General features: G+C 45.4%; 2 protein-coding genes across 5 annotated transcripts in view; one reads left to right on the forward strand and one right to left on the reverse strand.

Annotated features, from left to right (window-relative positions):
- Positions 1-692: 692 nt before the first annotated feature.
- Positions 693-23,715, reverse strand: TBC1D2 (TBC1 domain family member 2). Of its 4 annotated transcripts, XM_081893924.1 has the most exons (14): positions 23,477-23,715; positions 18,968-19,406; positions 16,743-16,881; positions 14,041-14,179; positions 12,399-12,535; positions 10,555-10,727; positions 8,540-8,926; positions 7,667-7,777; positions 6,996-7,180; positions 5,969-6,445; positions 4,430-4,550; positions 3,451-3,636; positions 3,114-3,235; positions 693-1,031 (listed from the first exon to the last, which is right to left on the reverse strand). In XM_081893924.1, exons 2-14 carry the CDS (start codon positions 19,376-19,378, stop codon positions 830-832), a joined length of 2,790 nt encoding a protein of 929 aa, XP_081750050.1. In that variant the 5' UTR covers positions 19,379-19,406; positions 23,477-23,715; the 3' UTR covers positions 693-829. The 4 variants fall into 4 exon arrangements, with proteins under 4 accessions (XP_081750050.1, XP_081750049.1, XP_081750048.1 ...); XM_081893923.1 differs by lacking the exon at positions 23,477-23,715 and having other exon boundaries at positions 14,041-14,176; positions 18,968-19,637; XM_081893922.1 differs by lacking the exon at positions 23,477-23,715 and having other exon boundaries at positions 18,968-19,634.
- Positions 23,716-24,892: 1,177 nt separating this feature from the next.
- Positions 24,893-25,360, forward strand: part of ELP1 (elongator acetyltransferase complex subunit 1) — a 47,847-nt gene continuing 47,379 nt past the window's right edge. The window contains exon 1 of the mRNA XM_081893796.1: positions 24,893-24,996. The gene's annotated coding sequence lies outside the window, so the exon portion shown is untranslated. The remainder of the gene's footprint in view (positions 24,997-25,360) is intronic.

The raw sequence follows: 25,360 nt of genomic DNA on the forward strand, positions 1-25,360 counted from the left end.
TACAAATCCAGAAAAGCAGAAGGAAAAGAATTTCACATAGAGTTTAGGGTGTGAAATGTATATGGAAATCAACTCCAAATCCACTGATTAGCACATCCAGTCAGGGACATTTATCTGAGTGTGTGTATGTACGCACAGGCCCACGACTGGTCCTTATGAGGAGACCACAAGATATTAAGTGCTGGTACTTCATTAGCCTGTTGTCTCAGGTATTTAATTCGTATCTGTGAGTATAGAAACCACATAGGCCCAGAGTGATGGATTGTGGGTTGAGGAATGGTGACAGACCTCTAAATTGAGATCTACAATACCTGATGTTATCCAAAAAGGGAAGCAGACTGTAGAGATTTTCTGGTGCGGTGACTTCTTGGAAATATTGTACACTACACACTATGTCAAGGCCTTAGTGAGAAACAAGGCTTCCAAAGTACCGTATTTTTTGCTCTATAAGATTCACTTTTTCCCTCCTAAAAAGTAAGGGGAAATGTGTGTGCGTCTTATGGAGCGAATGCAGGCTGTGCAGCTATCCCAGAAGCCAGAACAGCAAGAGGGATCGCTGCTTTCGCTGCGCAGCGATCCTTCTTGCTGTTCTGGCTTCTGGGATTCAGAATATTTTTTTCTGTTTTCCTCCTCCAAAAACTAGGTGCGTCTTATGGTCTGGTGCGTCTTATAGAGCGAAAAATACGGTACATGATTTTTTTCCAATTCACTTGAAGACAATCCAGTGCATCTTTGCTCATTGCTCATGGGTAGCTAGTGTTAATACTTTTTTGTTTCCAAAGTAGTGAAAATTTATGTCTGAAGGCCAGATGTGAGGAGGAAACTGGAGTTACATATCTTCTTCATCCTCACTCACGGCTCCATTCGAGTTTCTAGCAGCATGTTCTGCCTGTTCCTTCATGTACTCGACTTTTATCTGCTCCAGTTCTCTCATCTCAGACTCCAGTTTTAACCTGTATACTCGGCGCCGATTTTGTAAAACTTTCATGGGAAATGGGTTCATGTCACTGAAGGCGATGTTCATCAGCTTCCTGGAAGAAGGCAAGCATATGAGCCAGAATTTTTAAAGGTAGCTTGGACTAAGTAGACACTGAAGAGAGACTTGTGGAAATTCTACGTGCTCTTTTGGCTTCCCTCACAAAAATGCGGCAGGATTTCTGAAAGAGGTTTGTCTTCCAGAGACAGAAAGTGTCACCCAGGGATCAAAGCTCTGGGTCTTCTCAGCGCCAGACCCTCATATTTCAGGCCACATAAGATTAGGAACAACCTTAGATGCAGCTCTGTGTCAGACCAATTTACTGGTTCTCTGCACCACTGTTCTGAAACAGTATTTCAAATTTTACTACTGGTATTTTCCACAATTCTTTTTCTGCTAAGGAAGGAACCTCTCTTCAATACAGAAGATTCTGGGGAATGTTTAAGGGTGAGCACAAGGCCAAGTCTACTGGACTAAATTACAGGGCTGCCCCAAGTAATTTTGCTGTCTGAAGTCATGGGCAAAATGTTGCTCCTTTTATGTACTGGATTTGCAGTGGATTCTTAAACACTGGCAATGAGACAGCATACTCCACTGCTCCTAAGGCTCATTTAGGGGAACAAGGCAGGCTATGGGCAGTGCTGGATTTATGTATAAGCTAAACAAGCTATAGCTTAGGGCCCCACTCTCTTGGGGGCCCCCGAAAAAAACAGGAAAAAAACTGGATGTACATTTCCAAAATATAAGATAAAAAACAAATAAAATAAAACCTACATACAGCAACAGTGTTTTGTGTTGTGTAGGCTCCTATGATGTAAGTAATGGGCCCTGCCTGCTAGCCCTCTCCCTAAACTATCACATATAAAGGGCCCCATTACCTTCAGTAGCTTAGGGCCTCATCAAACCTAAATCCGGCCATGGGGTTCACAGCTCTGTTTTCGAGTACTTCACAGCTGTCCTGACCCCCCAGAAACCTCAGCTTGAGGTATCAGCCTTATTATGCCTAATGGTAGGGCCGGCTCGGTCTGCCACCTTCTGTGAAATGAGACTGCAATCTAGAACACACCCAATACAACCCAGAGGCTAAGCATTACAGGGGGCAAATGAGTTGTAGTAGGACATCTGTCCTTCAGGAAAACTGGTCAACCATTACTGATTTGCTCATTAAACACTCCAGATAAGCTTTCCGATGAACCCCAGGATTTCCTGGAATAAGGGATTATTATATACAATAACATGGACCTATGTTTTAGATGTGCAGGTTATATTTGCCGGTGATCAATGAAACTATCAAATACATAGGCACACACATTCAAGGAGAGGCAGGATTCACCTCAGAGCCCAAGGGTATATATAAGCGGGTATGCTTTTAAAGGAGTATTGTTTCAGTGTTGCCTCAGGCATTATTTTCACACACTGCATCATGTGGAAGCCACTTCCCTGTGGTCCTGCCCCACACAACTGGAGTGTGAACATCAGTATGAGGGAAATGGCTCCAGCATGTCTCTGTGTGTGAGAGAAAAGGGTTTCACTTTAGCCCTAATCTAGCTGTACTTGGCTTGGTTCCTAGCTTCTGATTTGCCTCAGATAAACATGGTGTCAATGCTATTCATCATCATCATCATCAACAACAACAACAACTTTATTGCACTAGCCAAAGGCCATGGCATCATTCACAAAGGAAACAAAAAGACTGACAATAACCATAAAAACATCAGGGACTGCGAATACAATGAACCACGGTCACATCTCCTAGAAATTATTTGTTGCATACGCTATAATAGCAGGGGGTTCTCAGATAGAATGTACCAGCTTAAATGTCCGAATCACCTTTGCAATTCACCGCTATTTTATCTAGTTCTTTTTTCCTGTTCTTCTTAGCTGCCAACGCATATAGTGCTACTTTATAAGTTACGAAGTCATGAGTATCACTCAGCAGCCATTTCACCCTTTCCGCCCTGTTTGAGTGTGTTCCATTCGTAAGCAGGAGTTTTATAAATCAGTCTCTTGCTATTGCTTATTCCTGATCTGTGCCTGCCTCAATCCCAGTTTTTGAATTTTTCCAGTTCTCTGAATGACAAACTATCACCTGACAACCACAATCCCTATCCGAAACACTTCCTGACATCATCCTTACCTGCCATCACAGATCGTTTTGGTAAAAAAACGCATATACTGGTAAATCTCCAGGCTGTCCTGGATCCTCAGTATCGCTTCTTCGTTGTATTTAAATATTGCCAGAGCGTAACGGAATATCACCTGGGACAAAGAAAAACATGGCTGACGGGGATGTCATAGGAGGGATGCAGTCATAGCCACACAGATGATAAAGGTAATATCGCTGAGGCAGGAAGGAACAGGTTCAATAGACACATCGGAAGCCTGTCCTAAATGCCCGGTTGCTAAAACATCTCTGCGGAGACTGATATATGAAGTGAGAATGTAGGAGGGATAGGAGGCAGGGATACACTTACCTTAGTACCTTCATAGAGAAAGGCATCCCATACCCTGAAGAGGATATCACTAACAAGACTGTCTACAAATACAACCAAGAACCAATTGAAGGTCACCAGGGCCAAGTCGATTCGGTGCTGCTCCAGATGAGCTGCCAGCCTGGGAAGCTTCTCTGACAAGAAATCTTTAAAGACTCTTTGATCCACCTGGATTCAACAAAACATCAATAAGAACCAATAACCATATCTGAAAGGATGCTTTATCAGCACTCCAAAATCCGCAGGGGTTAATTGTAATCGTAAACACCTGACCGATCTAACAAAATCAAAACTTTCGACTTGCGGCACAGTACAGTTATAGAAATACACACACAAGCTATGGTTATACTTTCTGCAGTGGAGGCAGAACCAAGAGAACGAACACAAAATCTGCTTCCAAGGCTTCCCCACTCTGATACTATGGTTACAAAATGATGTGTGTGTGTGTGTGTGTGTGTGTGTGTGTGTGTTACTGACTCTCCCATAGGTTCCTTCTGTGATACCAAAAGGGTTTTTTTGCACTCCCCCCTAAAAAAAATCCCTTTAAAAAACAGGTAATCCTAGGATCCCATGGTACTGATGATCGCATTGGTTTGAGTTACAATTGAATGGTTTGTGTGTAACTTTATGCCAAACTAGTTTGGCTTTGGATTATGTCCAAATTAGGCCACAGTGAAGAAGGAATTAATTAGTTTTAAGGACAATTTGATTCTTGACATGCAAACCACTGGATTAGGTGTGAAGTTCCATTATTTTGTTAAGTAATAAACTGCCTAGTTTAACATGAATCGCAGAACGATGTGAGCCAGGCCTGTGCCAACACCTATGTGAAGTGTGTTGGAATTTTTCCTCTAGAAGCACCACTTCCATCATAAGGATATGCAATCCTTTTAAAACAACACATTTTTCTTTTACCCATGACTATCTTATTGTATGGCTTGGTGGAGAGTCCCAGACTTACTTGTGAGCCTATTAGTGTGTTGCTATAATAATCTGGAGGCATTAGGTTTTCAGTGATATGAACTAGGCACCAGAAAGCGATTTCCTCTTCCTCTAGAACCAGTAGTGCAATGGCTGCCAATCTGGGATGAATAAAGAGACATCACTGTTAAGGAAAGTAGGCAACAATGGCAGGCAGTTCTTACAGCTACGGTCCTTCAAGCTGGAAAATTCCCACAAGAGGAAAACGGCGAAGAAGCAGGAAGTTTCTTCTGAAACTTAACACTACATGTGGTAAATAGGCAGCCCACTTGTTAATGGAACTATAAAACAGGTGCCATAGTAGCTGCCAGTTCTTACTATGGTGCCCTGGCGGTTCTTTCTATGGTGTCTTGCAAAAGGTCTCAGCTAATATTCCTTCAAAAAGCTACTGCACACAAGAGACTGACTGATCTTCCTGGTCAGTTTCTGTTTGCACTGGCTTTTCCTGCACTGAACACAACACTCTTGTTGCATGTACATGTTTCACTGGTTGACAAGATTGGAAACACACCTGTTCTGAACAGAGGAGAGATACAAATAGCTTCTCTCGACAAGTGAGGGCAGAGTAAGCTGATGTAGGTGCCTTTCCCCCATTGACTGCGGGTAGTTGGCGACGGCAGCGTGGTGGCAGCAGTGCCCACATCATTTCTGTCTCAGTCTCTTTCAGATGCAGCAGCCATTTTGCGTTATGCCACACGCTCCAAGGCAGCCATTTTCTCCCTGGTGACCATGATACTCTCTCAACATTCCCAATATGACCATGGCCCCTGGGCCCCAAAAAAGTTTGGCAACCTTTGAGTAAGAGCAGCTCATCTTTTCAGCAGCACAAGTGCAAACAGGCACAATAAAACATTTGGCTGTTTGAATGGTTTCATATACTCCTATAGCTTTGTCACAACACAGCAGTTCCAGCTGGAGTCATTGTCAAATACATCTCATGACTAATTTTTCACATTATACTTAGATTGTATAGAGAACTTTTTAATGTTTGGTGTTTTAGTGTTTTTAATATTGTGTTGGGAGCTACCCAGGGTAGCTGGGGCAATCTGGTGAGATGGGGGTGTTAGTGGGTTGTTTTTATTTTGATGCTATATATTTTGGTTTTTATGTTGATCTTGTTCTGTGGAATACCCTGACACCTCCGGGTATAGGGCGGTATACAAATTCAACTAAACAACAACAACAACAACACTACTACAGTGGTATCTTGGTTCTCGAATTTAATCTGTTCTGGGAGTCCATTCGACTCCTGAAACGGTTCAAAAACCAAGGCGTGGCTTCCAATTGGCTGCAGGAGCTTCCTGCACTCAATTGGAAGCCACGTTGGACGTTTGGCTTCCAAAAAACGTTTGCAAACTGGAACACTCACTTCTGGGTTTGCGGCATTCAGAGCCGATTTTTTCGGGAGCCACACCGTTTGAGTAACAAGGTACCACTGTAAATTATTATTTTTACTGACCCTAATATTTGTTGCAAACATAGAGTTTAAAAAGGTGGGCAATGAGCTAGCACCCTTTACCTGTTCAGTCCCTGGCAATAGCCAATGGTGGGATTTTGCAGAGAGAATGCAAGCAAAACCCTTCGGAGTTTGGGAAGAAGCTGGGAAGTGGGTGAATTGAAGTGCCTATTGTTGGTGAGCGTGCGAGGCAGATCCAGTTCAATCTGTCGGGAAGCCGGGTGCTCAGCGGCTTCACACTTCTTGAGCAAGTTTTGGTAATGGCCTGGAGAGCGAAGGTGCTCTACCCGCCTGCTCACAATCCATCTCCAGACTCGTTGGCGGTGGTCTATTGGGACGCCACAGCGCAGCAAGCTCTTGAGCTCTGAGGAGGGAGTTAGTTCTCCAAGATTATTCCACCGGTCAGAGAGAGTTTTCTCCATGGCATCCTGGTTCAGGAGGTTACTGGATTTGATCTCCAGAGCCTGGATTTTTGCCAGAAGCTTCCAGTCTGCAGCTTCGTACTCAGGAATTGTCATAAACCCATAGTCATCATACTGGCTGAACGGTGAAAACAGAAGAATATGGGGAAAACATCAAGTTCTAGAGCTGTCAAATTAATTAAAGAAAAGTTTGTAAACTTTCTGCTAACGATTATTATTTTAAAAAATGTATCTTGCCAAAGATCTTAATGTAGGTGCCTTTTTGACAATAAAAAAGTAAGATAATGTACAGTTTAAGGATAATATAAAATGCTACCACTGACTGTTTGAAGGAAAAACCAGCTCATATTTTCTTTTGCCTTTCCCTACTACAGTAACACACCAAAATCAAAGGTAACCTCATAATGTAAGTGAGTCTACCCTCACCTCGCAGCCCCACAAGTGAAAATGTGCCTTTGTGGATTAAAAATAGGATTATCAAATAAAGCTTTAGCTGATAATCTGCCAATGACAGCTCACGGACAGTAAGAATATAAGGATTGTCTGATGAATCAGACCCATCTAGACCAGCCTCATATTCCAAAAACAGCGAACCTGGTGAAAATAAAAGAGCGCTGCATCTATTTTAAACACACACACACACACACACACACACACACAGCCATTACTTGATTGGGCTCAGATGTACAGGGATCACGGCTTCCTCCTTCACACCCCACTGAAGTGCTTCCTGGATAAGGCCCTTCAGCATTTCCACATGTTCACTGGCAAAGTCCGGTAGGCCTTGCAGCTTCCGCAGAATCATCAGGTACTTGCTCTCAATCTGGCAGTTGTGGGCTTGCAGACGGGCACACTGGAATTTGAAAAAGTGAAAAAGTGTTGCAGTCAGAATATCACCATGGCTTCCTGTTGTCATGTTATGCTCACCATCGCCTCAGATGTAGCCACAAGCAACCTAAGGTCAGACAGCTGAGGTCGGCTCCTAGAAAGCTGGAGAGCATCACAGGCAAACACACAGAGAACCAACACAAAGATCCACACCTCACATTCGACACACATTTAAAGCACCTTGACTCCCCTCTCACCCCCAAATTCTGGGAATTCTCAGCGTGGTTTAAGAGCCAATCCCTCTTCCCAGGGAACTCTGGGAATCGTAGCTCTGCGAAGGGAGAGGAATAGGGGTCTCCTAAAAATTATCAGCACTTTCAACAAACTACAGTTCTTCGGGGGAAAGCTACAGATGTTTTAAAGTCATATAATACTGTTATACAGTAGATGTATAGTGCAGATAGGGCCTAAAGCACAAACACTGGACTTTTTAAAAGACTTTGCTTTTTACCTTCATCAGTAGGGTCTTCTCTTTCTGTGCTACCGTGCTCCAGATTTTAGTAACCTGGTGGATTTCGCAGTTCAGAAATTGGTTCTGAATCTTGTACGCTTCTAAGTCATCCTGGCAAAAAGACAAGATATGTAGAAATAACCTGTTGGCACAACTGTAATTTGGACACCCAAGAAATTTGTTGGGTTTATGAATGGGCAAATGGTGTCTGACAGAAAGATGGGGGCAAGTTGTGTTGTTGCTGGGCTCTTTCCATGGCTCCTCAAACAGGCCCAGGGAATTGGTGACAAAAAGCAACAAAAAGTCCTATTTTGAAGACAGATAGAAAACATTACATCGCCAACCTGGTGCACTCCAGATGTTGAGGGCTCCTTTGGGATGAAGGAGCACAGTGATTTTTATTTTTTTTAAAGGAGACTGAATCCTCTGCTCAATATCATATTCCGGGCTGTTTCTTAAAGGAGCTGCTATGGTATTGTGGTGCACACAGACTTGCCTCTTGCGGACACAAAAATAAAACAGAGGTATAGAACGATGGGATAACATATCACCAAGGTGCAACTGTGGAAGGAGTGAGGTCATAATCGTCACCTCCTCCTGTACCCAGGCCAAAGCATTTTGCCACCAGAGTTGGTGCCCCCTCCCAGGTACAGAAGCTGATGAGACTAGCAGTTAAATTTTCCTTCAACACCAGGGATAGTACCTGAATCATCAGGACAGATAAGGGGCCCCAGGACAGCTTGTGTAGCAACAGACAAGGGAGAGGGGACTAAAGAGGCATTTACTGTTGTGCTGCCCCCAACACATATGCTCCCCAAGGCTCTCCCCAATAGTAGGGCCGGCCCTGCCATTGCCCCATTTGCCTCAGAGTACCTTCAGATGTTCGATCTCTTCCTGCTGCTTGCACAAGGTCTCCATGGGGATGGTGTCTGCCTCCCCAACAGAGTCAGGCACGTCTCTGGCGAGTTGCTCCGTCAGCTTCAGGATGACTTGTTGCTTGGCCTGGTTTTTGTCCATCAGGAGCTGCACGTGGGCCTTCAGCTCCCCGATGTGCTCGTCCTTCAAGGCCAGGCCCTGCTCCAGCTCCTTCTTCTCCATCTCCAGCACTTCCACCTGTTTATTCAGCTCGGCAATCTGCCTCACTTTGTGCCTCACCAGCTCCAGCCTATCCTCCTCCTTTGCTGTGACCAGGTACCTGCAGGACTCTCGCTTCTCTTGCTGGGCTGCCTCCAGGGCTTTGTGGAGAAGCTTAACCAGTTCCTGTAAAAGTAAACATGGGGGGGGGGCTGTTAAGTTGTGGGTAAACATATCAGACGACACAGCGATTCTTCCAAAGCAGCTCTTTATTTGTAAGCTGGAACAGAACTGAGCTGAGGAGCTCAGTCAGCCTGCTTATATAGAGCTCCACTAGAACGCAACAGTAACCATTTTCTGAAACTAGCCAATCACTGAACGTCACTTTCGATCCTTCATTTGCATAACTATCTACAGTATCCCCCTGCTGGCCCAGGGTGAGAACTTCGGTACATAACAGGGACCATTAATTTTCTAAAGGCAGCTTTATAAGTCATACTCTGAACAACTTTGAGGAAGCGCAGGATTCCAAAGTGATCAAACATATGTTTCTGTATCTGGAAAGGAACAAAGAATGATGCATTTCTATCATATGAGGATGAACTAATTTTCCATTCCAACTATAATTAGTGAGGACAATAAGCCACAATGATTCTTCAGATACAGTTCTGGAGGAAATCCCCAAGATTCAGAGAGTTGATGCTGTGCCGATATTCTAGAAGCACAAATGAGGCGTTAACTACAGGCTAGTTAAATTTACATTGATCCTGCAACAAAATGATAAAAATCATAATCTTCCAATTAAGACGTTGAATAATTTACCAGTTAAAATGAAATGTATAAGAAAAGTGTTTTCTTTGTTGTTGTTTTTAAAAAAACTTCAGCTTTATAATCATGTTTAAATTGGCAAGACTCTTTATAAAAGACTTGAGGAATGAGGGGGAAAAAATTGGCAAGACTTAGATACCAAATATGGCCGCCACCAGTCTTCCATAAAACAATCAGATTTTTGTTCCTCCGAGAATTCAACTTATTTTAGAAACCTTTTGACAGCCTCACCATGGAAAAAACCTAAGAGCACCGTTAGAGAATCAGCTTGTATTTCATAATAGCTTAGATGTTCTAACTTCAGTTTTCCTCCAAAATATCAGGAACAACGTTGTCCTTCAGCAGTTGCACAGGAAATGCAGTTTTCAGCGGGGAGTCTGTATCATAGGCTGATGCAATCACTCAGTCTGTGACCCACTGTTAGGCTTGTGTAGGATGGTGCCTCTGTGAGTTACTAGAGAGAAATCGGTTCTTCAAGCTATACTGGCAGTGTCCCTCTTTAGGTGTAACTCTGAACAACTCTCCAGTACCTGGGCACAACCACACATGTATTCCAGCCATTTTCCAACCTTGGTTTCACAACCATCCCTCTACCACAACCTAGTAAAGAGGAAACACACTATAGTTCTAGAATGACCCTTCTACCAGAGCCCAGAAAAAAAAGGCAAATTAGAATCTAGACTTGGGACACAGTTTTTAGACCCTAGAAGAGAAGATGGGTGTGTTTCCTTTCATAATACCTTCTAATGCAGCGTTAGCCAACATGGTGCCCTCCAGATGTTTCAGACTACAGCTCTCATCAGCCCCAGCCAGCACATGTTAGGTCCTGTTCTCCTCTTGCCAGCAACAGTAATACATGAGGCAGAAACACACCTTCTCGTACAATATTGTGTCAAGATCAAAAGGCAATTAAGCACATTTCCCCATAGATCAAAATGGTATGGTGACTCCGTCCATACCAAACACACATGTCAGGGCAGGATTACCTTCTGAGCTTTGACATCCTCTTCAAGGACCAAAATTTGGTGCTGAAGAGAAGCTGTTCTCCCATCTCTTGCCCCTTCAGCAAAACAATGCAAACTCCTGCTTTCCTTTTTGTCTTTTCTAACCAAAGGTGGTTTTAGCCTTGACTTTGGGTCCTTCTGCATCTCTGTTGCGCCTGAGGAAGAAAAGAAGATAGGACACATTCCTGCTTTCCAGTGGTGGCACAGATTGTTTTGATCTGTGGTTACCATTTATCTTATGTGGGTGGTAATGACTGGCAACTTGTGTGTATTTGCAATAGCAAGATGAGGTGGGTGAGCGAGTGAGAAACGGCTAGATGGACAAAATTTGAGTGAAAGGGAAAGCAATGTTCGATATTAGACAAGGCTTGTTTTACTTCTAATGAGTACATAAGCAGCACTTCTCGCCAGCAGACTGGAGGTAGGACGAAGGGCCCGATCCATGCATTCTAGGTCTAGAAAATCCAGTACAGTGGTATCTTGGTTCTCAAATTTAATCCGTTCCAAAACCAAAGCGTTCCAAAACCAAGGCATGCTTTCCCATATAAATTAATGCAAAACGGATTAATCCGTTCCAGACTTTTAAAAACAACCCCTAAAACAGCAATTTAGCATGAATTTTACTATCGAATAAGACCACGGATCCATAACATGAAAGCAATAATCAGTGTACTGTACTATAAATAAATAAGACAGTATTGTAGATGAGAAAAATTAAAATTAATTCTTTTCTTACCCAGACTGATGATAGTCATTGTTTGGATAGGGGGCTTCGGATTCCACGCAGTCACAAAAACAAATTAACCAAAAAACCTCAAAAACAAAAATGCAAAATAGCAAAAACAAAAGCGCCAAACTTAATCCATTCTGGAAGTCCGTTAGACTTCCGAAATGTTTGAAAACCAAGGCGCAGCTTCTGATTGGCGCAGGCACCCCAGAAACAATAGCCAACAGCTGCATGGGCCGTTTGGCTTCTGAAAAATGTTCGAAAACCGGAACACTTACTTCCAGGTTTTCAGCGTTTGAGAACTAAGGCGTTTGAGTACCAAGGTACCACTGTACTGCATACTGGGTCCAGAATTCACACAGCAAGGTATTATAGAAATTCGAGTCAGAGGTCCCCCGCCCCCCCCATCTGAAAGTTGGACATTTGCATCTATGGGTGTATCTTAGCATGTGCAAACGTTTTTGCAAGTTTGTGCTATCATGGGTCCATGCCCAGGTTACCTAGAAATGCTTAATTAAACCCTGACATTTACTCAGAATAAATCCCAGAGGCTTCAATGAAGGCTTTTGTGCTCACTTTTCCCAGTTTCTCCCTCACAGCTGTGCAGAATAACCAGTGTCGGATTAATGTATAAGCTAAACAAGCTATAGCTTATGGCCCCACTTTCTTGGCCCTCCCCCCAAAAAATAAAGGGGAAAAAACTGGGTGTACATTTCCAAAATATAAGATAAAAAACAAATAAAATAAAACAGCAACAGTGTTTTGTGTTGTGTAGGCTCCTATGATGTAAGTAATGGGTCCCGCCTGCTAGCCTGTTCCCTAAAATATCACTGGTTTGCTCATTTCTATATACAGGGTGCCTAAATTCTGCATGTGCAAATGGCTTTAGGTGCCTATTAGGTCAATAAATTACCATTCAACATATTCAACACACAAAAAAACCAGCGACAATTTGTTGTTGACAAAGGACAGCTGGACATATAAAGGGCCCCATTACCTTCAGTGGCTTAGGGCCTCATCAAATCTAAATCCGGCCCTGAGAATAACAAGTAAGCAATGCTATTTTTAAATGTTCTCACCATCGTGCAGAAACAAGTACCTGCATCTTCTGCTTCAGTTTCTGCCAGCTCTTCATCGGCTGCGTTTTCAAGGTTGTCTTGGATCCCCTCAAAACAAGACATCCCACCGTTGTCCCTCCGGCTCTGCCAGCTACCATAAAGATTATGCACTGTGTTCCTAGAAGCACAGAAGCGCATGGGAATGGTTAGACAGAACCTGTGAATTAATAACGCTTAAATGCTGCAGGCTGTTTTGGGACACTCGTGCCACAATGCAACATCTTCCTGCAACAACATCCAGTCGTTTCCTAGTGACTTCGGACGGTTTTTTCATTTAGTAGCCGTTGTTCCCAGCTGTCGCAAACTCACAGGACTTGGACTCACTTAGGGCTGGGTTCATACATGCATGCTCGTCATCTGATAACTGTGTCATCACTCTTCAAATACAGTGGTACCTCAGGGTAAGTACTTAATTCGTTCCGGAGGTCTGTACTTAACCTGAAACTGTTCTTAACCTGAAGCACCGCTTTAGCTAATGGAGCCTCCTGCTGCCGCCGCGCCGCCGGAGCACAATTTCTGTTCTCATCCTGAAGCAAAGTGCTTAACCTGAAGCACTATTTCTGGGTTAGCAGAGTCTGTAACCTGAAGTGTATGTAACCTGAAGCATATGTAACCTGAGGTACCACTGTACAATGTCACGTCCTGGAGCTGGTTCACACGTTCAGCCATAAGTCATCAAGGGTATATTGATCATATGTAGAGAGATCAAGTGAGGTACAAGCATATGCGCAACAGAGAAATCTGCACAAAAACGTACAAAACTCAAACATTACAGTTGCGCCTAAATATTCTATTTGAATGTAATATGAACAAAGAGGAAGGTTCATGGGGGAAGTCTTTGCTCCTGCACAATGTTTACTTCCCCACATTTTTGCTTCTGACTAACCTTGTTTCTCCCTGGTTGCTAGGGAGAAACAGCTGTTGGGTGGGGAGCACAATGTTTTCTTCAAGTCCTTCATGGACACAGAATCTGAGATTTGTAGTGTTGGAAGGGACCCTGAGAATAATCTAGTCCAGAGTTTCCCAAACTTAGGTCGCCTGCTGGTTTTTTTGGACTACAATTCCCATCATCCCTGACCACCAGCTAGGGAAGATGGGAGTTGTAGTCCAAAAAGAGCTGGAGACCCAAATTTAGGAAACCCTGACTTAGTGCAACCCCCTGCAATGCAGGAATATGGTTTAGCTAGTGGGGTCCTTGATCTGATGCATCACAACTTTCCTTAAGTTCTTATGCAACACCTGTGAGTTTATTGAAATAGCGATTGAGCCATAAATGCTTAAAAGAGTTGATCGATGCAAGTTGTGCACTTTCAAGCCTTTTCCCTTTCCCTTTAATAAAGCTAAAATGCACATTTAAGCATATTAATAATTTTGCTTTTTTAAAAAAAAGTATACTGTAATTTCACCTTCCATAACAACATCTTCCCCCTCTATAGCGACACCCATGCCTACAGCAAGGTTCCTCTTTCATGCCATTTGGTTGGCTATCGCCTTTCAGAACTCAGGACACAAAGGAGCATTTGTTAGTCCTCCAGATGTCAAAAGGACTCTGCTGTTAGTGGTGCAACAGACTTAACACAGCTAGTTTCCAGAAATTCAAAAAAGAGAGATAAAAACAGTTACTGTATTTCAATCCAAGGATGCTTGAGGGAGATGTTCTGAAGAGCGTGAGAAGGCTGTAGAGGTGCTGGGAGAGAGGCTGCCTTCGGGCCGACATCTGTGGGGGTTTTCACAGGGGGCAAAAACTCATGTTCTGCCTCTGCTATGGAGGGAAAAAACAAACAAACCAGCTGAATCAATGGGATTCAGATACACCCAAGCTAAAGTTATAGGTGCATCAAGCACAGCAGCGAGAGAGAACTGCTATCAGTGCATTCTCTGTTGTCTATTACACAAATACTGTTAAGTTGTGGGTGAACATATCAGACGACACAGCGATTCTTCAAACAGCTCTTGTTTATTCACAGGCCAGGACAGAACTGACTGAAGGGTTCAGCCAGCCTGCTTCTATAGAGCTCCGCTACAACGCAACAGTAACCATTTTCTGTGACTATCCAATCACTGAACGTCACTTTCGATCCCTTATTTGCATATGTGGACCTGAACTATCTACAGTATCCCCCTGCTGGCCCAGGGTGAGAACTTCAGTACGTAACAAATACTGCCACCCATTTGGGGCAAATGAGATACCCATTTTGGCTGACTTTTAAGAAGCATTTCTGCAACCGCTATGGAGAACTAGGCTAGCTTGGGTGGAGTGGTCAGCTTCAAAAATTCTCACACGCCCAGGCAAGCCCAGAACTTGAGCAGGCTGACACTGGAGGCCTCTACTTTTGATATTTCCAAATAACTGCTGGCGTGTTTATAAACCGAGAGGAGCCATTGCCTCTTGTGGCATCCAGAGGTGTTTTCTGTTGTTGTTTTTTTGCAGAAGGCACAGCTATAATCTGAGGGCATGTTATTCACATTTGTGGCTTAAAATGCAGTGAGGTCATTTCCCAGCCTGTGCCCTGCAGAATTTCAAGCTACATTTGCATGGAGTTTTTTGCAGCACAGATGGGGCAGGGACGTCTTCGCCTGATGCAGGTGACCTGTTTGGTTTCCCCATCCCTGCAAACCCACCCACCCCGGTTTTCCTGTTCACTAAATCGTCATCTGAATAATAATAATAATAATAATAATAATAATAAAATAATTTATTTATATCCCGCCCTGCCCAGCTGAAGCTGGGCTCAGGGCGGCTAACAACAATCAAAATAGTCCAACATTCTAAAAACATTCATTATAAAATTAATTAAAATCAAATTAATGGCAACCATCAAGCAAAGTTCTGTGCAGATTGCCAGAGGAGGGGGTCAGGCTGCGCCCTGACCAAAGGCCTGGTGGAACAGCTCTGTCTTGCAGGCCCTGCGGAAAGATGTCAGGTCCCGCAGGGCCCTAGTCTCTTGTGACAGAGCGTTCCACCAGATTGGAGCCGCGGCCGAGAAAGCCCTGGCTCTAGTTGAGGCCAGCCTAACTTCTCTGTGGCCTGGGATCTTTAGGATGTTTTTATTTGCAGACCGTAAATTTCTCTGTGGGACATACCAGGAGAGGCGGTCCCGTAGGTACGAGGGTCCTATGCCGTATTGAACTTGTGCAATGGCTGTTGGGGGGGTTTCACATTAGTACTTACTCCACATCAAGTTTTCTAATCGGACTGAAGCTGGTTTAACACACACACACACGAAACAGCAGTGTTTGTTAAGAAACTACAAGATCAATATGGATCGTAGTTTGCGGCATGCGACCGCAGCTTCGAAAATTAGCCGAGAGAGTGTGCTGGATGCAGAGTCAGCACAGCAGCAATGTGAACACAGAGACACTTAACTAGATGTCAGTTGCATTAAACTCTGTGGCGCTTACTTCAGAGTAGATACATAAAGGTTTGGGCTGGAGTCTTCATAGCATGGTCTCCATTCCAGAAAGCCATCCATCAAAATTACAGACTTGGGTTTCTCTGCATGCCAGAATATTCTCCTTCCCTTTTTTGTGGTGTTTTGCCTAACATCCAGCTTGATGAAGAGTTCTGCTGAACTCTAAAGCTTGCTCCCTACATTGTGGCCTCCAGTAAAAGGTCTTGTTCTACTGTCCGAATTCCCCCCCCATGGAACATCTGCCTGCATATTTATTTATTTTTTGTCCTTTGCTGGAGAGTTGGCTTGCTGTGTTTAGTCACCCTGGGGCCTGATCCAGTCACCCAAGCATTTTCTTCTGTGCCCTTTTGGCAGTGACAGTGGAGATAGAGATGGGGATAGCATGGGTGAAGAGATATAAACCTCTTTGCCAGTCCAGCACCCTGACAGGGATACGAATCTGCCCCTCCCTGGTCATCCCATTTATCATAAGATGAGCTGCTCCTCAGCTGATCTGCATGAATCAGCTGAGGAGAGGAAGCTGTGTCTTGTGTGCGCTTTGCATGTACCACTTGGGGCTACGGCCACCACTGGGGAGTTTTCCTAGGGTGAATGCGGTCCTCAAACTAAAAAGAAGTTAGTAAACCCTGCTTTAGCACTTAGGCAGATGTTGTGCAATTTGTGCGCAGTGAGGAAGCAGATTCTCTCTCTCTCTCTCTCTCTCTCTCTCTCTCTCTCTCTCTCTCTCACACACACACACACACACACATTCAAAAGTCTCAGCCCTGTCAGAATTCTGTTTGCATTAATATTTGTAGGATCAAGCCCTGCTAAATGGCTGAATTTATGCAGCACCAGCTAAACCAGCACTAGCGAAATAATCCTGTCCCCTGGGGTGGAGGGCAACACATTTGCTCTGCTGCTGCTACTTACTATTGTTAAGTGTGGCGTCATTCACACAGGGGAAATCTGTGTCAGCCTCTGCCGGACTTCTAGTCTGGTTACTACAGAACTCCCAGCGTTTTATCTGCAACTGCTGCAACCAGTATATCATGGTCTGTTTGTCGACAGCCTACAGTTCAATTTGGAAAAAAAAATATTAAATACAGGATCTGTGTAACTCAAGGAGTTGCCTACAGATACAGCTAAATTCCACAACAGATAAGACTTCAGCGACAAACCCAACCTCATCACAACAGACCATGGACTTACCAAAATCCAGTATAATTGGGGAGGTTTTGATGCAGTGTAAGTTCGGCTTCCCTGTGCAAGCACAGGGCCTAGTGCAGTGGTTTCCAAACTTTCCGCCCCATGGACCACATGAAAATTGCTGAGTTTTGGAAGGCTACTTAATGATTTTTTTGCCTATTGTAACCATTGTAATGTTTTGTGCTAGACGCCGAATGATTTTTAAATTGTGTTTTGATTGATTCTTTGGCTTCTTATATATTCTATTTTGCTGCATTCACTAAATCCAAATTGTAATGCAATTAAAAAAGAAGAGAAATAAAAGTAGCAACCAAAATACAGTTAAAAATTCAATATGAATATTCAGCGCGGTGGATGTGCCATCTCCCATCATCAACCACTAGTGCCTAAACTGAGGAACCCCTTGTCGAAAAGACATGGCTGGCATTTGAACTGACAACCGAGACGAGCAGACTAACCATGTTTTTTTTTTCTGGTAACAAACCACAATTTGAAGCCATGGCTTCTTGGCAGCTCGTGAACTATGACTTGTTTTAACGACAAACTTAACAGCCGTGCTCAGCCATGGCTTATCAGGACACCCCACCACAGACATTTGCCAAGCTACAGAGGCATGAAGGAAGAGTGGCTGGGAAACAAACTGTGGCTTGTTTAATCGTCTGCAAGACAACTGGTGATTTGTTGAACAAACCATGGCCGAGTGTTATGTACAAATGCATCCAATGTAAAATGCCATGTACTGCTGTGTGCTGTCGAAAATCATAATAATGTACAAGAAAGTCTTCCCCCACCAACAATCAGCAAAAGTAACATACTTGTATTGTTTTAATAATCTTTGAGGCATTGGATGCTAATGGTCTCAGGAGTTCAGGATACTGCCATGAATTATTAGGGTTGTCTTCTGCTTTAAGAAAAAAATCACTAGGAAATCATGTTTAAGGCAATTTCCTGAAGACAAGAGCTTTCCTCTTCTCAAACCGTGAATCAGGATATTTTGTAAAGGGAAGAGAAAATTGTGAAGTTCATGCAACCCAAAGGTTCCAACTCCTTTATCTTCTGCCAATATTAAAAAATAGGGATTACTTAAACTTGGCTCTGCATGCTAATTTTATTATTTTTTTGTCCTCCAAGAGTCTGCAGCCAAGAACCATTAAATGTCAGAACAGGAGAAGATTGGGATTATGGTTAACTGAACATTCAGCTACAATTGGATGTAGCTGTGTAAACTACACCAAGATAATGCTGGCTTCTCAATGGTGATAGAGATGTTAAAATGTGTGTTAAATGGAGCAAAACATGTTTACCTCTCCTGTATATAAATGCTCCCGATTCTTTGGACACAATAGTAGAACACTGGTTATAAATTGTCCTAAAGGTAAAGGTAAAGGGACCCCTGACCATTAGGTCCAGTCGTGACCGACTCTGGGGTTGCGGCACTCATCTCTCTTTACTGGCCAAGGGGGCCGGCATACAGCTTCCGGATTATGTGGCCAGCATGACGAATCTGCTTCTGGCGAACCAGAGCAGCACACAGAAACGCCGTTTACCTTCCCACCGGAGTGGTACCTATTTATCTACTTGCACTTTGACGTGCTTTCAAACTGCTAGGTTGGCAGGAGCTGGGACAGAGCAACAGGAGCTCACCCCGTCGCGGGGATTCGAACAGCCGACCTTCTGATCGGCAAGTCCTAGGCTAATTTAGGAAATTCGCAGCTTCAGCTCTGTGGAAACCCCCAAGCGCATTGAGTCTCCAGGACAAGGAATCCAAATAATTTATCCGCCAACACTAGTATGGCTGGTCTGCCTTTGTTTCAATGCCTTCAGTTGGGCACAAAGGGTAGATCCCTGCCCAAGATCCCTTTAGGACACCCTATCTGCTCAAGTCCCATTGCATGCCACCAGCCGCAACATGCACATTTCCCCACCACTAGCCCAAACCAGCCACATACCTGGAGGATAAATGCTTTGCTGGGGGTCCTGATTTCAAAAACGCCCTCTTCCGCTCCCACCTTAAGATCAAAGCTAGCACTGGATAGCTCTATGCTCCCCAGAGGGTTCATGTCCTGTGGTGTCCTGTAGTAAAGTAAGTTGCATTTGTTTTCATCGTAGACGAACCAACGCGACTTCCAGGTCTTGATTGGGGCTTTTGCAGAAAATTTGTTTAAATAGCCACAGAGTTGTTTCTTGGGGGTTTCTCTGCCAGGTTTCAAATCCACATTCTCCGACTTTTCCCTGGAAGGAGGCCCACCTCCGTCTAGAGCACAACTGATGCCGCTCTCAGTATCCTCTACTTTTTCCTCTTCGGGCTTACCGGAAGTTCCAGCCACAAGGCAATCTCTGCTCTCAGAATCCGGCTCCATGCTCCACCGCAGGACAGATCTCGTGTTGCTGGAATGCAAACAGCGAAAGACAAAACAGCCCAAGAAAAAGTTGCTGAGAAAATAAGCATATACTACGTGCATGCAAGTCCCACAGTTCAAGATATCTGCTGGTTAATAGAAAGACGTGCCTCTTGGCAAACTTCCTTCCACAGCCCAAATCTGGCAGCACTTCTGCTTCTCCAAACAGCTTCCTCGCATGTACGGAGGTCATCACGCAACTGACATGGCAATGGAGACAAACCACAAGCAGTGAGTGCGTGAAAAAAAATACAAGTAGGTCCAGGAAATCAGCCTGCTTGCAGGTGGGCTGGTTTCCACCTCTGTTCAATATCTGCTGGTCATAATTTCCCGTTCCCGGAGTTTCTTGGGTAGGTTACCAGTATAAGGAAATGTAAAGGGACCCCTGACCATTAGGTCCAGTCGTGACCAACTCTGGGGTTGCGGCGCTCATCTCGTTTTACTGGCCAAGGGAGCCGGCGTACGGCTTCCGGGTCATATGGCCAACATGACTAAGCCGCTTCTGGCGAACCAGAGCAGCGCACGGAAACGCCGTTTACCTTCCCACCAGAGTGGTACCTATTTATCTACTTGAAGTTTGACGTGCTTTTGAACTGCTAGGCTGGCAGGAGCAGGGACCGAGCAACGGGAGCTCACCCCATTGCGGGGATTCGAACTGCCAACCTTCTGATCACTAAGTCCTAGGCTCTGTCGTTTAACCCACAGCACCACCCGTGTCCCACAAGTTACCAGTATATCATGCCATTAATGTGCAATGCCACTTTTCAGCCACATACTGTCAGTTGTGGGGGTAAGGGCAGCCCTTGAAAGGCGTCCTGAAACTTCAACCGTTTCAAAATGCCTGTTGCCTGGGGCTGGGCTGATGTGTGTAACTCTGTTGTTGTCCTTCCCACCCCTAACTGCCTTCCTCTTCATTTCCAGGGCCACTTATGGGCGCTGATTCTTAAGCATTAAACAGCCCATGACTGATGCTTGAAGGACCACCTTATCCCGTATATGTATATGCCTTCCTGTGAACTTTGTTCAGCATCAGAGATCCTGTTCCTAAACTCAAGTGCAGCAGGTGGGAAGAAGGAAATGTTTTTCCAGTTGCTGTGGAATGCCCTCCCTATGGAAACCAAACTAGCTAAGGACATTAAGATTATTTCAGGGGGGATTGTGGCTGGCCGAGTAAGAAGGCTGGGTAATTTTGCTGCAGGTTTGCTGAGATTTTATCAGCTGCTGCTCTTATTATATTCCTGCTGCTTTTATTTTACTGCTTTGGTTGCATTTTATTGTTCCTCTTTTGATAGCTTTAAATTTTACATATTGCTAGTTGCCTTGAGTCACCTAGTACAGGGGTTCCAGACTGTGGTCTGTGGACCACAAGCTTCATTCAGGCAATCCATGGCCTGGCCACTTTCAACATTCCCATTGATATTTAGCTGTGCAGTGGTACCTCGGGTTACATACGCTTGAGGTTACATACACTTCAGGTTACAGACTCCGCTAACCCGGAAGTAGTACCTCGGGTTAAGAACTTTGCTTCAGGATGAGAACAGAAATTGCGCAGCAGCGGCGCAGCAGCAGCAGGAGGCCCCATTAGCTTCAGGTTAAGAACAGTTTCAGGTTAAGAACGGACCTTCAGAATGAATTAAGTACTTAACCCGAGGTACCACTGTATTGTTATTTCATTTCTTATATTGTATTTTCTTGTCTTTCAATTCGCTTTCTGTGGAATGCAGGCTGCAATACAATACAATAAGATGCAAGACAGAAAAGCAGCAATAAGAACCATGACTGAAACCATGCAGCACTTAGCACATTACAATTACTGCACCAAAGTGGACAAGCATGTGCAGTGTGTATGGAGGTCCTGGGATGCCCGGACGACAAGACCCCTCTCTCGACTTCACTGATGTGGTCCAAAGGAAAGGAGAGCAATACTTTTGGCACCAGCTTGGCCGCACCATCCAACCATCTTAAGGACCCCACTCCAGATTTGTGTGGGGCTGGCTCAGTCTTTTCTTCTCCCCAAAATATCCCATAAGGAAGCAGAGGTTTAGGATCAGAGTTTTCCTTCTCCTAGATGGGCTCCCTTCCCAGGTAGACAAGTCCCATCTGCACCTCACGTCCCTCTACTGTACCTGCAGACACTGTCTTCTTGACCCTTGGGCCTACTATTGGTCTTGTCCACTCAACCCACCAGAGCCTTCTTCACATGCAGTCCCTAACTGACTGAGAGTTTGAGACCCATCAGCTTCCCTCAGCTGGTTTGGTTGGCCAGCCAGAGCCATTTCCTGGGGTGTGGCAGCATCCTGACAGCTTCTAGGAGCCACAAGTGAGCAGTGAGTGCAGGATGGGGACCAAAGGTGGACAAACTACTCCAGGAGGAGCATGACATGTCCAGTACATAGGAGCCAACTCCTAGGGGCCAAGATCCCATTGGCCTCCCATAAAATATTTGAGCCCCCCTCCCCCAGTTGATGGGCATTGCCAATCAAATGTTGTGTGTGTCGCATCATGTGGTTGATGATGCAGGGCGGAGCTTATCTGCCCGCCTGCCCGTCCATATTTTATTCAAGTTGGCACCGTGGTCCAATAATAAAAGGTAAAGGGACCCCTGACCATTAGGTCCAGTTGTGACTGACTCTGGGGTTGTGGTGCTCATCTCGCTTTATTGGCTGAGGGAGCTGGCGTACAGCTTTCAAGTCATGTGGCCAGCATGACTAAGCCGCTTCTGGCAAACCAGAGCAGCGCACAGAAACACTGTTTACCTTCCCGCCAGAGCGGTACCTATTGATCTACTTGCACTTTGACGTGCTTTCGAACTGCTAGGTTGGCAGGAGCAGGGACGAGCAACGGGAGCTCACCCCATTACAGGGATTTGAACTGCCGACCTTCTGATCGTCAAGTCCTAGGCTCTGTGGTTTAACCCACAGCGTCATCCATTTAATGCAAAAAGGAGGGGTTACTGGAGCTAAGAAACAAAAGGCCTTGCACAAAACGAGTGATGGGATAGATGATGGGTGGGGTGAGGAGGTGTCTCAAGCAAACACCTCAGCCACATTAGCTCTCAACAACCTCCCCCCTTGGGCCACTGCACTGGCTAACAAAAATAAACAGTGCAGTTTCCCTCACCTATCATCACCACAGGTGCCAACTCCCTGGGGCCCTGGGTGCCCGAGAACCCACAAAAGTCCCCATGAAGGGACTGGGCACCCACAAAGTTCAGTGCCAGCCAGGGCCATGCACACATTGCATGGCACCCATGGCCCTGGGCAACCCCGGTCATGGGGCCAAGATCAGATCAGAAGAATCTTTATCTGCATCAGCCATAGCAATAAAAGAAAACAAGACAGAAGGGACGCGGGTGGCGCTGTGGGTTAAACCACAGAGCCTAGGACTTGCCCATCAGAAGGTCGGCGGTTCGAATCCCCGCGATAGGGTGAGCTCCCGTTGCTCGGTCCCTGCTCCTGCCCACCTAGCAGTTTGAAAGCACGTCAAAGTGCAAGTAGATAAATAGGTATCGCTCCGGCGGGAAGGTAAACGGCGTTTCCGTGTGCTGCTCTGGTTCGCCAGAAGCGGCTTAGTCATGCTGGCCACATGATCCGGAAGCTGTACGCCGGCTCCCTTGGCCAATAAAACGAGATGAGCGCCGCAACCCCAGAGTCGGCCACGACTGGACCTAACGGTCAGGGGTCCCTTTACCTTTACTGAAGACAGAGTTAAAAACTTAACTGTACAAAATACGGTACATTTTGGAGGTTTACATCAATAATAAAATAGTAGATCTTATTCTAATTGCCCCCGCAAAAAACCTGGAAGTTTTTTGCTATCACCTTACGCCGGGCCAAGCTGGCTGGCACTCCTGCCTATCACAGTACCTCCACGCTGCACCTGTTGAACTGCTTTCTTTCCTGCTGTCAAAAACTACCCAGCGCAGTCCTTCAAGTAAGTAAAGTGGCGTCGCTAAGGGAGTTGGGGGGAAAACAACCAAACCCCACTCAACAGAGGAGGACCGCATGTGCGTAAAGTATACCCAAATTTGCCCAAGCAAGTCACTCTTTCAGCTCTTACCTTCACTCGCCCTCCAGGCGGACTTCGGCAGAAGCAGCTGCGCCTGCAAAGGGCCCGATCCGCTTCCTGATCAAACGGCAGCAAATGTTATGGGGCAAGGATCGAGCCAGCGAGCAGCGGCTGTTTCCTGGTCGGCTGGGGCGGGGCGGTGCCAGGCAGTCCCGGCATGGAAAGCCGCGAAGGAGCGGAAAGGAAGACAACAATGCATTCCGCCGCTGCGCGCTTGGCGGGGGAAGCGAGGAGGCGCGCCTTGCCGCGTCTTTCTCCAAGAAATAGTCCACGTTCCTGCCCAAGGCGAGGGCGATTTTTTTTCCCCTGGAGAGCTCGAAAGTTTGCGGCTTATTTTGCGACGCTTTAAGCTGGCCCTAATAATACCTGGCTGCAGGTTTCCTATCCACCCCCAATAAACCAACCCAGTTGCCTGCGCCTATTTTATTTTAATTTTATTTATAGGGAAAGGACACCTTACAGAATGCGCAAGGGCATGCCAAGAACATGTCATGCGCATAGCTGTTAACTTTTCCCTTTTCTTGCGAGGAATCCTATTCGGAATAAGGGAATTTAAAAAAGGGAAACGTTGACAGCTATGGTCGTGCGAGATCAAATGCTGCGCAAAGCCCATCTCCTTCCTGTACAGCTGCTAGACGTCGCTGCGCTGGGCAAGTTGAATGCACGCACTCGCCTTTTTGCAAGCCCGCGCGCATCGCAGATTTAATGGGTTTGCACTGCAGCCTTGATTCCTGCAATGTCCCCCGGTACCAGCGAATGCCCGCAGATGCCTGATCGGAAGTGCTTTGAGGTTTACAGCAAGTTGCACAGGACTGGCGCAAACTCCTGCAAGATAAAGACCCGAGCGCCCTTGAGCGATAAATCATCGCGAGCGAGATTATTGTAAGCCCTTGAACTTGGAAGCTCAGTTTCATGCGTCATTTATTTATTCTTCTTGCAAGAGCAAAAAAAAATAATGACATGCTCGTTTCTTTCAGCAACTTAGCTAGCACAGCCAAAAGCTGCGTCTAATTATCCATTATTTAATACTGGCAAACTATCCAGCGCTGTTATTATATAAAGCGTTATTAGCTGAGTTATTGATTTCAGGATTCCACTTTCTTTCTTAGGGTGCCCTTTAAAAAAAACAACAGCAAACCACTCTTAATACCCTTAGCAGTTTCTCTTCAATGAAAAAAAAACCACTCCCGGGCTGCTGAAAGGGCAAGCAAGTTGCTGAAGCCTCAGACTCTGAGGCTGGACTGATCTTTCAGGAACCACCACGCTCCCTTTCAATATAATGGCCAGGATGAGATTTCTCCCGCTTGCTCAGCAGCGCTGCCCTCACTTGGTTCGGCTTCAGAATGCCGCCCGAGCATGCGCAGAGCCGCCCTCTTCCGGTTCGGCTTCGCGGTCTCCACTGAGCATGCTCGACCCCTCGCTCCGCCCGCACAGTGCCTTCTCGACTATGGCAGGCGCGCTGCGTCTCCTGCGAGGTTGCACGCGGGCAGTTGGGAGCCGCTTGTTTTAAGGTGAGCGCGGATGTTGGGGGTGCCCTCTCCTCCCCCACAGCTGAGGAGTCTGGTTTTTGCGAATTATCACCTTACTAGCAGGTGAAGGGCAGAATGACGGGGCCCTTGGTTGCAAAACAGCCCTCCACCGCCCCCCATTTTATGTGATTTTCTTTGGATATGCTAAAACTAACTCTCCATCCTGGGTTCCTTTTATTGGTCATGGTGCAGTGACAGTTCGAGTAATGGGTGTTTCAAGACGGGTGTTTACTGTGGGATCTATAATTTTTCGTGCAAGCAAGTCTTCTCCCACTGATCTGTGTGTTACAACCAGTGCCGGATTTATGTACAGTGGTACCTCTGGATGTGAACGGCATCCGTTCCG

This window comes from Podarcis melisellensis (genome assembly GCF_964234715.1).
Source record: "Podarcis melisellensis genome assembly, chromosome: 17".
NCBI lineage: Eukaryota > Metazoa > Chordata > Lepidosauria > Squamata > Lacertidae > Podarcis > Podarcis melisellensis.

Coding starts and splice junctions, on each gene's coding strand:
- TBC1D2 (XM_081893922.1), bottom strand. CDS start 19,480: ATGCACGTAGTATATGCTTATTTTCTCAGCAACTTTTTCTTGGGCTGT. Junction 6,446..6,995: donor GTACATCTGAGCCCAATCAA/GTAATGGCTGTG, acceptor TTCACCGTTCAG/CCAGTATGATGACTATGGGT. Junction 3,637..4,429: donor ACACACTAATAGGCTCACAA/GTAAGTCTGGGA, acceptor TGTTGAATCCAG/GTGGATCAAAGAGTCTTTAA.